We start from the raw sequence: 14321 nt of genomic DNA on the forward strand, positions 1-14321 counted from the left end.
ATGATTTCCTTACCTTTGAGCCTCACTGTTCCCAGAGCTACTGAGGTGCAGAGGATGTGCAATTCGGCTAACTCTGTCTGCTGTTGTCCTGGGAAACATCTCCATTGGAGAATTTCAACCAAGGTTTTGGAGAATATTAAAAATGGACCGGTGCAAAGTTACTAGATAAGAATCTTTAAAATTTATTGAACTAATTGTGTTACATTCAATATTTGATTTATTTCTCCCGGACAAAGAATTGGCATAAATACAAACAAGCCTTTGTGTGCCTTCCCTAAACAAATAAGAGATAAACTACTAGAGACAACAGAACATAGTTCACATCTTCATATTTACATTTTACCTTTACTTTACAACTTAGCGCCAGGAATATTTACAGAAAAATACAATAAGAACAGAACGTTCATGTCTTGGCAACATACAGGAATTCATACAAATTGTCTATGATTGAAGCACATGATATCTGGCATTCTCACTTCTAATTGCTCTTGCTAAATCCAGGGGGAAAAGGGCTGTGTTTGCCTTCAAAGGTATCACTCAATTGCACGATCACAAAAATGCATCAAATTTGTCTGTGAGGCTGAAATTTAGTTCCCTCCTCTTCCTGGGCATGCAAAACCTTGTGAAAAGAAACACTGTGACCTACAGAGAAGCCAGCAGGTAGAGCCCAGGGACAGCCGGGGCTGCTCCTCCCTCCGGCTCTGCACGCTGCTACCCACAGATGCACCAATTTCCACAGGCAGTCATCCACCTCTCCGGTTTGCTGTAAGGTTCTAATGCCTTCCTAGAAGTACTTTTAAAAGAATGGCTTTTCTTTACAAGTGTCTGTTAAGGTACTAAAATGTAATTTCAACACTGTGTTTGTGACAGTGGCCACCTCCTGCTCTGTTAAAACAACCCAGACTGAAAGGTTTGATGAAGAGTCCCAGTTTAGTTACTGTGGATGACCTGCAGATTGGGGGTGGGGGGGTGTCAGCACTCATCCCCTCTGATGGACAGGGATGCTGACCCAAGCCACTTGACTCAGCAAGTCAGAAATTTTATGCAGCAGTTTGTGATATAAAAAAAAAACAAACAAACAACTGTATTCTTGCCTAACTCTTGCAAATAAACCTCATTTGCTCTGACCCTTCAGGGGAAACACTCTAAAGACAGTGCTCTGGACTAGCTAAAGGCATTGGAGTTTGGTCAGACTTTGAGAGGAGATGGATATAACTCCCAGACTGGTGGGGTGCATTTTGTTATGAAGACTTCCACACATCCTGGGGAAGAAGGGACAGTCCCTGCAGGCACCCTGCACTGGCAGTCTGCCCAGGATGCTCACTGCTGTGATCAGCACCCAAACCATAAGGGATGGCAGCACAGCCCCTCACAACATTTTTATACTGAACTGTGACTTTCCTGAAGGCTCACTTTTCCAGAGAGCCAATCCCACCACTTACAGCCAGGTCACACCACCTGTAATCTGCTCACTAGCTGGTTCTACAACTCAACTGACCCATGTTCTAAACATCCACCCCCTAGCATTGGGAGTGGCCACAATGTGACCAAGTTCCCTTCTTTCCAGACTCCTGCCAAATCGTACCTTCAGGCAGTCCACTTGGCTATCCCTGCCAGAAAACCGCTCAGGGTTTGTCCCAACACCCATCTCTCCATCCATGACTGCTCCCAACTCCCTGACAGCAGCACCTGGTGCAGCTGTGCTCCATCTGCCAGGACTGTAACACTCAGCCATGGAGACGGGGTTGCTGTTACACTATCAGTGTGCAGACACAGGGATTGCTCAGGATGTTTACTGGTTACACGTGTATTGCTCATGCCTTTTAAACCAGTGGGCTCAAGTTTCTTCGGCCATTAATTAGATCCAATAGGTGCATTCACAGTGTGGGTAAATTTAGCGTGTGTGCATTAAATTGCTCCTGGCAAGAGTTTGGCAGAGGAATGAAGCTGTCCAAGTCCCCTGCATAGCTTGGCCAATGCACCCAAATGCTGCCCTGGAGCTCCTCCTGCCATGTGCCACCCGGGCAGCAAGCATCCTGCCACAGGAGTTCTCTTTGGGTGGTTTCATTTTTTCACTTTTTATTCATCTGCATCAAATTCCAGAGCTCCTGAATGAGAAGTCAGTGCACTTGTTCCCTGCAACAAACACACGTCACCTTGGTTGACCACCTCAAAGTCCATTCACATGTATTTTTAGGGGCCTGTGTTTCCATGAACTCTTTGTGAAAAAATGACATGGAAAGCCAGGAGTGAGATCTGTCCTTGGTAGATAAGTCATAATAAAACAATTAAAACTGCTTCAGGTCAGAACTATTGCAAAAAGTAGCTCTGAAATATCAAAATTCAGTGCCTGACAGGTATTACTACAATGCATAGCACAGCTCATTAAAACCACTTTGGAAATAATGTGAAGGGCTCCCCAAATTCCTGTTAAGTCATGCTCTTCCATTATCCAGTGCTGGAAGGATCAGGATTCCCTGCTGCTGTCAGGCTGCACCTCCCCAGAAGTGTCAGCCACAATTCACTGCTGCAACACCAGCTGGGATATGCCAGGAGTCAGAGGCACTCCCAGGGCTGCCCACACCCACCACACCTCTGAGATCCCAATATCACACCTGTAGCTGTAAACTTCTTTTCCCAGCACATCCTTTGAGTCCTGAACACATCAAAGCCACAGCCCGATAATGAAAACTCCTGACCCAGGTGGAAGGGAAGCACAGCTGCTGAATGTGAGAACATACAGGAGATTCAAAACAATGTGAAGTTATAACCTCAAAGGGGCTTTCATGGCATTGAAATTAATGGGAAAAAGAATTTGTGAATTTTCTTTTTGAGTTGTTCAGTCTGTTTAACAGGAGCTTCTGAAAAGTGTTGTAGAAGCTGCAAAAACTGCTCATGCTATAAATAACAGGGAGGAGGCAGCCCCAAAATCTCAGATTTCAATCCAATGGAAGGAAGGCAAGTGATGTTAATGCTTTTTATGGAAATGGTGAGTAGGAGATACAGACACTTCAAAATAAATTAAGTAGATGCATTAAAAAAAAAATAAAAATAAAAATCAAGCTACTGAAATTAAATGTGACATTTTGCAACAGACCTGGAAGTCATAACCTTGCTTTTATAAAACCAAAAGCTCTTATCCAATAATAGCTCCTTTTGGAAAGTCAGTTAATTTCAGGTGGTGGTGGCTGTCTCACATGCAGATGGACCCACTCGGAGCCCTGGAGGGAGTGGCCACTTACAGCAGCTGGGCTTTGGATTTCAGGGCCTACTCTTTCCAAGCAATCTTCCTCCTCTTATTTCTGGTACACAGATGGGTTACAGCCAGTGAAGGATCTTGTGTTGAGCACTGAAGAGGGACTGAAAATGTCTTTGAGAGCGGGAGAGTTAATGCTCTGGTACAGACTCTTCCTCCAAGGAAAGATCCTGCTCCCTTACCCTTGGACATGCGGGTGCAGCAAGGTGGCTAATGGCAGGTTTGTTTGTATTCTTATTCCATCCTCATATGCAGACGGCTTTACTTTGATTGTTTTCCCCTCAGAGCAAGACACCTACAGTTCCTAATTAGTCTGGAAAGGATGACTGAGTGAAGACATTATTTTGCTAGCATCCAGGAAGACTGGAATTCAGTAATCTTCTGAGGGTAGGTGAATCAAGTCAATATCCCAACTGCAATGTTTCAGATTCATTTCTCATTCCTCCCACATGGTATCTGCTGACTGGTGCTAGAACATGATTTCCTGAATTCCAGAGGGCTGAGAAAATTTGTTGTTGTTATTTAACTATTTTCATTAGTGTAGCCACCAAGCTCTGATCTAATTGTCCTGGAAGGATAATGACCTAGGGGTTGCAGTTCTTGAGCCCAACCTCCTGGAAAAGCGAGGTATAAAACTCTGGCTCCAGCTGCCTGTTGCGGTATTTATTGACAATATCTGCTATTTTCTGTTTTCGGCGGACATGAGGGGGGTTGTATGAATCACTTTCCAGCCTCTTTCTCCGACAAATATTTATTACTGTCTGTCTTACTAAAAAACCTGAAAAAGAAACAACATTTGAATCAAGTTTAAATTCAGTCCTGCAACCCTTCTCAGCCAAAGACAATTTTGAGTTCTGTCCCATCTAAACCCAGGGGAGATGTTCAGCCCCACCAAGTCAAGAACTTTTCTCCATCGACAGTTGATAACAGCCAGCCATGGTGCCCATGCTTGTCCAGACCTTCACTGTAAAGGATGAAGAAAGGGACTCACGCAGTGGTACCCTAAGCTGGCTGGAGGAGGAGGAGGATTCTCTGCTTTACCAGAGCCAAGCAGCTGCCTGGAACAGCACCCTTGGAACAAGAGGGCAAACCCAGGGCAGTCAATACTAGAGTCACAGTACCACAGCCCCAGCTACGTCATATCTGGACCTCAGTTGGGCCCTGAGGTCACACCAGGTAATTCCAGGGGAGGCTTAAGAATGAAAAAAGTACCTGCCAGTACCTTTTTCCAGTAGAAATTGCAGAGCCTTCTCCTTGGAGAGGAGATGAGGAAAGACCTGATGGGTTGTGGCTGCAAACAAATTTCTCTTCCCCTCACTGCCTTCCCACTTTTGTCACCCCTCTGTAACTCACACTGCTGGATACATATGGAGGAGGAGGTGGGGAATGGAAGTAGTAGCTCTCAAAAGCTGGCAGTAACTTCATCTCATTTTATTCTGAAAGGAAATTTCTATGCCTCTAAGGAAGCAAGTATCCCTTACCCCCTTTGCTGCTTCACAAGCTCTTTCATAAAGACAGGAACATTTAGAGGACCTCCCTGCACACAAACTACACCTGCTGAACTTAGGAGATGAGAAAAATTTCATTACATTAACAGTCCTGATGCAGCAGAAAAACAAGCCCAACTCTAGGAAAACATACCTGATAAGTTTTTCAGTAAAAGCCACTGTATCAGCTGAATTCATAAATGTTATTTAAGGGGCAAGGTCTGGCTTCAGTTTGCCAATCACTGAATTAAGCATACAAACCCCAGAACCTGAAAGTCACCTCCAACAGCAGCTTTATGGTTATGTACAGGTATCCTATCCTTACTCTGTCCTGTGTACTGCTCCTGCTGGGTGGAATTTCCAGTTACTGAAGCTAAATAGCACCAATACCAGGACAGGTCCGTGAATTCATTCAGGAATAGAGGAAAAGGCAGAAGGCACACAACGGAACCAGTTAATACAAGACTGCATGGCACTGAACACACAATCAAAAATGCTGTGGTTTTAATCCGTGTTTCACTTCTAAAGCAGAAGGAACACACAGTATGCCAGCAAAGTAACAAATTCCATAGCACCCTCTGGTGCACCTTGGTTCTCTGCGCTAAACACCAGAGTCACATTTTGCTCTCCTTTCTAAACAGGCCCTGTTCCTAGTTCCAGCGCTCTCTCCTGCTATCCTGGCAGCCAGGCACTGTCCACCTGCTCCCTCTGCTGTTCCTGCTCCCACTGCTGCTGCAAAAAGCATGGCTTTCATTTGTTCAGCATTGCCTAACATTTTTTCCAGAGAAAGATTCCAGACCATGTACTTTGCCAATGCATTATTTTTTAAAACGTAAAATATAAACACGAACATTCCTAAAACCTTTTAGCTTACCAAGAGCTCTCCTACTGACTATCATTCCATCCACCAGTGGGATAACCATGTTGAATTTCCCAGTTGCTCCATGTAGTTTTATCCTGAATAAGCCAGTGTTTAAAGGATGGATGAAGATCACAGGAACTTCCTTCTCAGGAATGGTAGATCTTAAGGAAAAACCACAACTGTTGAATCAGTTTTAAAGCACTGTTTCAATTAATCTATAGAGGGAAAGTGACCCCTCTAGGTGTTAAAAGAAAGTTTTAAAATGCCTCATGGCTAAGGCAGCAGGATCCTGGGGCATGCTCTGGACCCTCAGAAGGGCTCTTTCAGTCATGTTGTGCCTATGATGTCTGTCCCCAAAGGACTGGAGAGCCCTGCAGCCAGGGTACAGTGTGTATGCAGCATTAACCACCTCACAAGGGAGTCAGTCACGAGGGAGACTTATCACAGACACAGACATTTTCTGCACATTCTCTGTTCTTTAATTTATATTTTATCTGCAGTGATATGAAAAGCTCTTTCACTTTTTCAACCAAAAAACAGTCCACTGAGAAACCAATAAAAATTATGAAAATAAGAGCGGCCTTACCTCAGGGAAGTGCTACTATTGGCTGTGGTTTCCACACCAGTGCTAGTCTCAGATACCAGGTCAGGGAGGGGGAAGTTTTCTGTAAGAACAGAATGCACCAAATAAAGTTTATTTGATATAGTTTTGGATTTGTTTTTCTTGTGTACAAGGAAAGATTATTTATCATCAGTCAAAACAATGCAGTCCTCAAGCATTTATACCACTAGTGTTCTTGCACAGATAGTGTCTTTGTTTGGCTTCCAGTTTCAGCAGTCATGGAGGGTACACACACCTCAGCCATCTGCACTCAGCAAATGAGGTCCCAAACCTCCATTCTCTCAACCCAAAGGTCAAAATCTCCAGAGGAACCGTGAAAGCAGGAAGGAAATGAACTACTTCAACCACAAAAAGAGCTTTCAAATTATTATCCACTGCATCTTCACCCATCCACAAGTAATCAGCCTCCAGAATACTGCTAGGAGCATTGAACAATGCCAACCACTCACACCTACAGTTCCCTTGAGCCCTCATCCCACAAACATGATATCCTTCCTCAAGCCCAAGCTCTGTGGATCTCCACCACAACCTGCAACTCTGGTGCCATGCACTTGGTAACAAAGACTGGATAATGAAGGTGAATGAGGAAAAATCCCTTAAGGGGATTTGGCACTTCCCAACACCTTGTTCAGGGGTTAAGAGATGTTTAGATTTTCTCACAGCAGTACAGTTCAGGCAGCAGGACAGTGCTTGCAGCAGAAGGAGCCTAAGGCCCAAACCCAGATGTTGTCATCAGAGCTGGGATGCTAAGGGTACATAACAGCTGGAACAAGCAGAGGGAGAGCATGGCAAGCCATAGACACACTCTGAGACGGAGCAAGAGGGAGGGCAGGCAGTTGGCATCGGGATGATAACCTTGACTACAAAGTGACAGCTTTTCACTGTCCAGACTCAAAGATGTACCGTACCAGAAGCATAAGGTAAAAGCCAAGAACATAAGTAGCATATGGCAGAGCCTCTGGGCTAGGAGTCACTTCCAAGAGCTGCCCTTCCCTCCATCCAACTGCCAGGCTTACTGAGGTTCACAAACTCACTTATTCAGCTTGAGGCCCAGAACTCTGGGAGATTCCTAGAGCTCCTGAAAGAAACAGTCAAGCAGAAGCACGCCTGTGTAGCACAGCTGTTTGCCCCTGCAGTGAAGGGGTCAGGGACACCAGCTGGGAACACACTCTGGGCCAATGTCTAGAAAAGGAAATGATGATGCAGAACTTGCTGTCTGCCTCCTGATCTCAGTAAGGCTCTGAGGGACATGCTGTGGACAAGGTGGTCTTCCTGAGAATTTATATCTACACTTAACAGGAAGCTTCCTCTTGATTGCTGCTCCCATTCCCTTGGTTGCTTTACTCTGGAAGGAGCTAAGGCCTTAATTAAGATCCACCCTTACTGCCAGACTGGGAATCAGGATTAGAAATCAAAGACAGAATAAAGCAGCAGTTCCTGGCCAGTCTTGCAGACACTGCTGGGCTAGGCCAGTGCACAGAGACTCTCACATAGCACTAAGGCCAGGCCACGGCTTGGAGCCAGCACAGAAGAAGCTCCTAGGGACAAAGAATTCCTTAATGCTGTTCACCAAGGCCATGCCATGGCTGTAACAGAATAAGCAAAGCTGGGTCTCTCCCAGAGCAGTTAGTAAACACCAAACTAAGAAACAAAGTTGCATGAGGAGCAGGAGCTTGCCTGAGCAACACAGCAGAAAGGGAGCATGAAGCAGGCACCCTGAGTGCAGAACAAACCAGCCCTCCCCTGAAGAGAGAACATGGAGTTCCGAAGATGCCATCACACCAAGGAGGATGATGATCCCTCCAACACAGAAGCAGCGAGTGTCAGAAGCCATTTTTTAAAAGGATAAAAACCAGATCCACTCCTAGGAGACAACAGCCAAGGAGAACTCAAAAGCAGAGGAACACACCCACCTTGGGTGCTGAGCTTAAGAAGCTCCACGACAGCATTTCACAGGCACTGTCAGTGCTGAAGGAAACTTCAGACCTACATATGCCACTGATTCGTGTACATCCTATAGATCACAACTCAAATATTGAAGAACTGATTCAGAATCTTAGCACTGTTACAGACTTCATTAATGAAGACTTATTTTGATGGCAAGGGTGGTAAGGCCCTGGCACAGGTTGCCCAGACAAGCTGTGGCTGCCCCATCCCTGGAAGTGTTCAGGCTGGACGGAGCATGGGAACAACCTGGTTTAGCGGAAGGTGTCCTTGCACTTGGAAGGGGTTTGGGACTAAAAAGCTTTAAGTTCCTCCAATTCAAACCAGTCTGTGGTTCCATGATCTAGCATTTTATTAAAAAAACAACAAAACAAAACAAAACCCAACAGTTTTTCCTCTCGTTCCTGCCCTGTTGCTACTTTAGTGAACAGTTAGGAGCTGTACATACCTATATCATCATAACGTTCCACCCAGACCACATACACTTTCGTTTCAGGTCCCATTGGTGGAATGGTTCGGCCCTGAGGCATCCTCTTGGATCTAGAAGTAGGACTGAGCTGTTTTGAACATAAGGGAAGAACAGCATTTGCAAACATCGCGAGTCCAATAATGCAGTCAACAAGTATTTTCTAGCTGTTCCTCAGTCATTCACATCTCAGCCAGGTACAACCTGTCAGCTATTGAGCAGGGGCAGCTGTGCTGGGACTACTCACTGCAAGCTGGGTCACCAAGCTACTTGCATTCTATACAAACTTATATATATATATTCAACTTTGACTCAGTTACAAGTTTTTCTTATGTTCTTGAAGACCTTAAATGAGTAACTAAATATACATTCGGAAGTGAATTCTAAACAAGTAATCAGCAGTAATAGGTGTTTCACTTCCAGATATAACAGTTCATGGTTTTCTGCTTTGTTAGTGTACAAAAGCAACTTCTGGTACTCCAGACACCAATGACACACTGTTTTAAACTGGGTAGGTAGGAAAAGTGTTCATGTCTATCCATCCTCAACCTCCAAGCACGGATTTGAGGCTGAATTACTCTGTAAATACTTCATATACTTTTTTTTGCAAGCATTTCAAGATTTCAGGATGCACAGTATTACCATTTAGCATGTCTAAGTTTTATATTTAAGTAATGTAATCTTGCTATGTCCTACTGCAGATGAAAATTCTGGCAGGACCAAAGCAGATATCAAAGATTAATGGCAAAGAACAAGTAGCTCTACACACCAGGAAACCAAATCATATACTATCAAAAATCCTGAGCACTGCCAATATGCTTCTTGAAAAAAAAAAAAAAAGAAAAAAAAAAAGAAAAAGAAAAAAAAAAAGGGAAAAAAAAAGGGGGGAAAAAAAGAAAGGAAAAAAGAAAGAAAAAAAAGAAAGAAAAAAAAGAAAGAAAAAAAAGAAAGAAAAAAAAGAAAGAAAAAAAGAAAGAAAAAAAGAAAGAAAAAAAGAAAGAAAAAAAGAAAGAAAAAAAGAAAGAAAAAAAGAAAGAAAAAAAGAAAGAAAAAAAGAAAGAAAAAAAGAAAGAAAAAAAGAAAGAAAAAAAAGAAAGAAAAAAAAGAAAGAAAAAAAAGAAAGAAAAAAAAGAAAGAAAAAAAAGAAAGAAAAAAAAGAAAAAAAAGAAAGAAAAAAAGAAAGAAAAAAAGAAAGAAAAAAAGAAAGAAAAAAAGAAAGAAAAAAAGAAAGCACCATTTTTCAATGCAAGTTTTGCCTTACCCGCTGAGAGGGATTAAGATTGTCTGTATGACTGGGGAAGAGTTCAAGTGTCAGAGACTGCTGCTTCAATATTCCTGGCAGCAAATCCATGTTGGAGTCACTTTCTTGGTCAGAGACACTACTTTCCAGTGAATCAGCTGTAAGCCAGAAGAAAAAAAGGAAGTGTTTGTTTATTCTTCCACCAAGAAAACTTAAGCTGTCATCATATATAGGGTTTTGATACTGAAAAAATGTTGTAAGACTTTTGAAACTAGACATGTATAGATGTATGGTCAAGTCAATATAGACCTCCTAAGCAGGAAGATGAGTTAGGAGACAACTGCCAGTTATTCCAGAAACAGACTGCCAATAAAGCACTCCCTATGGACTTAAACACATCCCAGCAATTTCCTACAGAATACAGTCTCCTCCTTCCTATGGCTACACCGTATTTTATTCCAGGCAACTTTAAGCATGCCAAAGATGCCCTGAAAGCTGTAGCTTTCTCTACTTAGCAGTGGAACAAACACTCCTCCATGTGCTGCAGGAGCACAAAACTGACAGGAAAGGAAAAAAAATAGGCATCACCAGTTAATGGTGAACCACATGTTCAACCTAAAGCACCCTGGTAACAACAAAACTTCCATGGCATGCCTGGACATCTACTGAGGCTCAGACTGAGAAAGGCACAGAACAGATGCCACATCACGAAGGAGTCTAAGGATTAGAATGCTGTAATTTAAACATCCACACCTTTCTGACAAGGATCTTGCTGAACACACTATTTAGTTAATTTATTGAGGTTTTGCTTCTGAAAGAGTTCTCAAACAAAAAAATGTTGGTTTTATTTTTGTATAGAGAATGTACAGAGAGATCTTACTCAGAGATTCCACTGGTGATGGGACAACAAAGGCAATTTCTGTCAGGGCATCTGCATAATACAGCACCTTCTTCTGCCCATTGAAGATACTTGCCCCAACATCTTCTGAGATAATCAGATCATCTGAAATGGACAGAAAAGGAAAGTTTAGCCAGAAGGAAGTTCTACTTCTTTATATACTGCATCAGAAATGGCTTTCAAATACAAGGTGCAATCACTGAGCAGAAATCATGCAAATCTCATTTTAAAATGAAAGGAGTCAAATCTCATGGCTAACAACCTTTCTTAGATAAATGTTTTTACTATCTTGAAGGAAAAGGCATTTTGGGTTGGGAGTGTCTTCATTGTAAACACATTTCCAATGTACTGGATTATTTATTTCCTAGTACCCTAGTAAGCACATCTGCCACAAGAATACATCTACTATCTATTACTGAGCATTCCGTCTAGCAACATCAATCAGTTAGTCATTCTATTTCCAAAGGATTCTAACATTTATCACTTCAGTCTGACACTGTTCTAGAATTCAAGCCACTTTCCCCAGGTTCTCTTTGGTCTTTTCTCCGTCAAGCAGAATTAGAAAAAGATCTGTCTCCAATCAATTCAAGAAAGCTCCTCATTCTCAGTCCCCACTGATTCCCTCACCACAACTGGCCAACGCAGGCCTTCAGGATAGAAAAAGAGCTTCCCTCCCCAATTTCCTTCCCCATGTCACCTCCAGAAAAACTAGCAAGGACTTTAAAATGAATTATTTCTCTGCTCCAGTCTACAGAAGGGTTCCTGGGATAGCTGCCTCAGAAAAGTCACTGGAGCAGTGAAATTCAGCATACTGACAGCGAAGTGGCCAGAGGCATGTTGAAGACTCCAAGTCGTTCTTCAGCATCAGGAAAAGGTTCCCACATCTCCAGTGCACAAGCCCCCAAGGAGCAGCACCACAACTCGAACCCAGCTCTTTAGGAATTTCTTTGATTTTTCATTCCCATGAAATTATTTTAACCACAAGTCACTGGAAGCTATTTTAGACTCACAGAATCATTTAGTTTGGAGATCATTGAGTCCAACTGTTAACTCAGCCCTGCCAAACTCACCACTAACCCATGTCCCCAAGTCCCACATCTGCACAGCTTTTAAATCCTCCTTTAAGAGTGCCCAGGAATGGTGACTCCACCACTGTCCTGGGCAGCCTGTGCTAATGCCAGACCACCCTTCCATAAAGAAATTTTCCCTAATATCCAACTTAAACCTTCACTGAGGCTGTTTCCTCTCCTCCTGTCATTCATTACCTGGGATACTGACCCTGACCTGGCTACAACACCTTTCAGGGAGTTGTAGAGAGCAAGAAGGTCTCTCCTGAGCTTCCTTTTCTCCAGGCTGAGCCCTTCCCAGCTCCCTCAGCTGCTCCTCAGGGTTGTGCTCCAGCCCATTCACCAGCAGAACCAGATTAGAAGTAACCTGCCATTCCTCCCTTCCATTCCTGAATGCTTTTTCTGTTTCTTCTTCTCTGAGCTGGTTGAATTAATTCAGCTATTTGTGGTCTGTGTTTTCATTCAAATGGCTGAACAATGTGAGTTGAAAAGTCCACATCAAACCAGGTCCCTTGCTAATTCAGGGACCTGTGTTCTGCAGTTGTTGTGACACAGCCAAAGGGAGGCCAGAGAGCTCGGCCTCTGGGAAAGCACAGCCTGACCGTGTCCTGAAAGCAAAATTAAATCCAGACCTGGCCATTTTGTAATCCATCCTGACTCGCTCAGAGAAAGCAACGCCTCTGTACTCTAACCTCTCCCCAACGCTTTCAGCCTTCTGTGGTTTGTACTTTTATTCCATAACTTAAGGGAGAAGCCTCCAGCTGGCTGCAGACACAGGTGAAGGGCACTCCTAAGACACAGTGAATGGACAGCAGAGCAAGTGCTGCTTAAGCACCTGCAGCTCTAATGGTGTCACATCTGATGCCAACATCAGGCCAAGCATGATGAACAAGCTGCACCAGCCTTACCAGTGTCTTTGGGTGGCCCACCAGAGGCTGTGGCTTTGGAGATCACCCAGAACAGGTCTGGACCTTGGAGCAGTGACACTGAAACCAGCCCAAGACACTACCAATTCCAAGGGAATCTGATCAAGTTGTGCAAGGGAGAAACTAACCCAACCCCCAGTTTCCCATCCTGGGATAGCAGCTCACATTCCTGAGGATCACTTTGGGTGACAGAATGGAGAGAGGGTGGTATATGACAAGCTCAGGGGAGGAGTTGCTCTAGTGGAAAAAAGCTGAGTCAGTGAAGCAAGACAGAGAGCCATGTATGGGTTCCAACACTTCCAGGACCTATAAACAGCAGCTTGAGTCAATATTTCATTTTAATCTACTTACAGAAGACTAAAAAAAAATAATAATTAAAAAAAAAAAAAAAAAATAAAATCCACACAGTATTTCAAGCCTATTTGCCAATACACAGAACAATCTGCAACCAATTTCACCTGAATACTGGTTTGGAATAATGGAATAAAGACTCATCAAATCTTAAAAAATATAGTCCAGAAGTTTGTTTGTTTTTTGCTGAGGCTACTTCCTCCCAACAACATACAGACAATTTTGCTCACTCTGACTTGAGGCTTTATTTAATATTTACACACTTCTTTCTAGCAAACATCATTTATCAGAAAACCTCCAAACAAACAAACAAACAAAAAATACCCCAAGAAAACAAACAAAAACAGCACCAGTGTTCAGATAGGTACACAGGAGCAAGAAATTTGTTTTTTAAAGGACCCTAAACATTTTAATTTACTACAAAAGACATTTACTATGTTTTACATGTCTTACCTTGTTCAGGTCCCTCTTCATCACTGCAGCTGTTGATTGACCAGCTTGTTGAGACGTGACCAGTCCACCCAGGGTGCTTCCCAACATCAACAGACCAGCCAAGAGACAGCAAGAACTCCAGGAAGTGGGGCTGAACAATTTTGGAAGACTCCATGTTCTTCAGGATCTGAAGCCAAGAGCAGTACCATGTTGGTACAAGAAGCAGGAAACAGGCCTCTTCCTCCCCAGCTTCTAAATTAATTTTTTGTCACCAACGTGGTTTTGCCCAAATACAGTTACAGAACAAGCCTGGAACCCCAGATTTTCTACATGGACTTTATTCCCTGCTCCTCAGCATCCTCCTATCCTGCTTGGCCTTGTCCTATTCCATCAACATGACTTTCTGGCAGCATTTTCAAAGCCTGTAAAACTGTGAATTAAAGGGCTGGAAATGGCAATTTTGAGACTCAAGCACTCATCAGAAAAACCACTGAGTACTCAGTGCAGAACCTGCCTTTGCACCAAAGGTAACACAAGGGTTTTCTAGACAGTTTTCACTATTAGACTGAGTTAGGAGAATGGTATTTTCCTCACTACTCACCTGTACACGACATAGAGTGATTTAAAGAACAGGCCTCACAGCACATTAAATTATGAAACAGATTTTCCAAAACAATTTTCAGCAGCATTGAGTGTGCGCTTTAATCAAACATCACACTGTACTGTTCACGTTAAACTTTAATTCTGCTTCTGACAGAGATCTGGGATGT

At 43.2% G+C, this 14321-nt stretch overlaps 1 protein-coding gene across 2 annotated transcripts in view; it reads right to left on the reverse strand.

Moving 5' to 3' along the window:
- Nucleotides 1-162: 162 nt before the first annotated feature.
- The window catches only part of RALGAPB (Ral GTPase activating protein non-catalytic subunit beta), a 64558-nt gene continuing 50399 nt past the window's right edge, over nt 163-14321 (reverse strand). For both annotated transcript variants that reach the window (XM_066199259.1, XM_066199258.1), the window contains exons 24-30: nt 13573-13738; nt 10758-10880; nt 9899-10035; nt 8620-8728; nt 6192-6270; nt 5618-5766; nt 163-4034 (exon numbers count right to left, since the gene is read on the reverse strand). In XM_066199259.1, the coding sequence (XP_066055356.1) occupies nt 3841-4034; nt 5618-5766; nt 6192-6270; nt 8620-8728; nt 9899-10035; nt 10758-10880; nt 13573-13738 (957 nt within the window). In that variant the 3' untranslated portion in view covers nt 163-3840. The remainder of the gene's footprint in view (nt 4035-5617; nt 5767-6191; nt 6271-8619; nt 8729-9898; nt 10036-10757; nt 10881-13572; nt 13739-14321) is intronic.

Source organism: Chamaea fasciata, unplaced genomic scaffold, assembly GCF_029207755.1.
Source record: "Chamaea fasciata isolate MVZ Bird 193981 ecotype frontalis unplaced genomic scaffold, bChaFas1.0.hap1 SCAF_17, whole genome shotgun sequence".
Classification (NCBI taxonomy): Eukaryota; Metazoa; Chordata; class Aves; order Passeriformes; family Sylviidae; genus Chamaea; species Chamaea fasciata.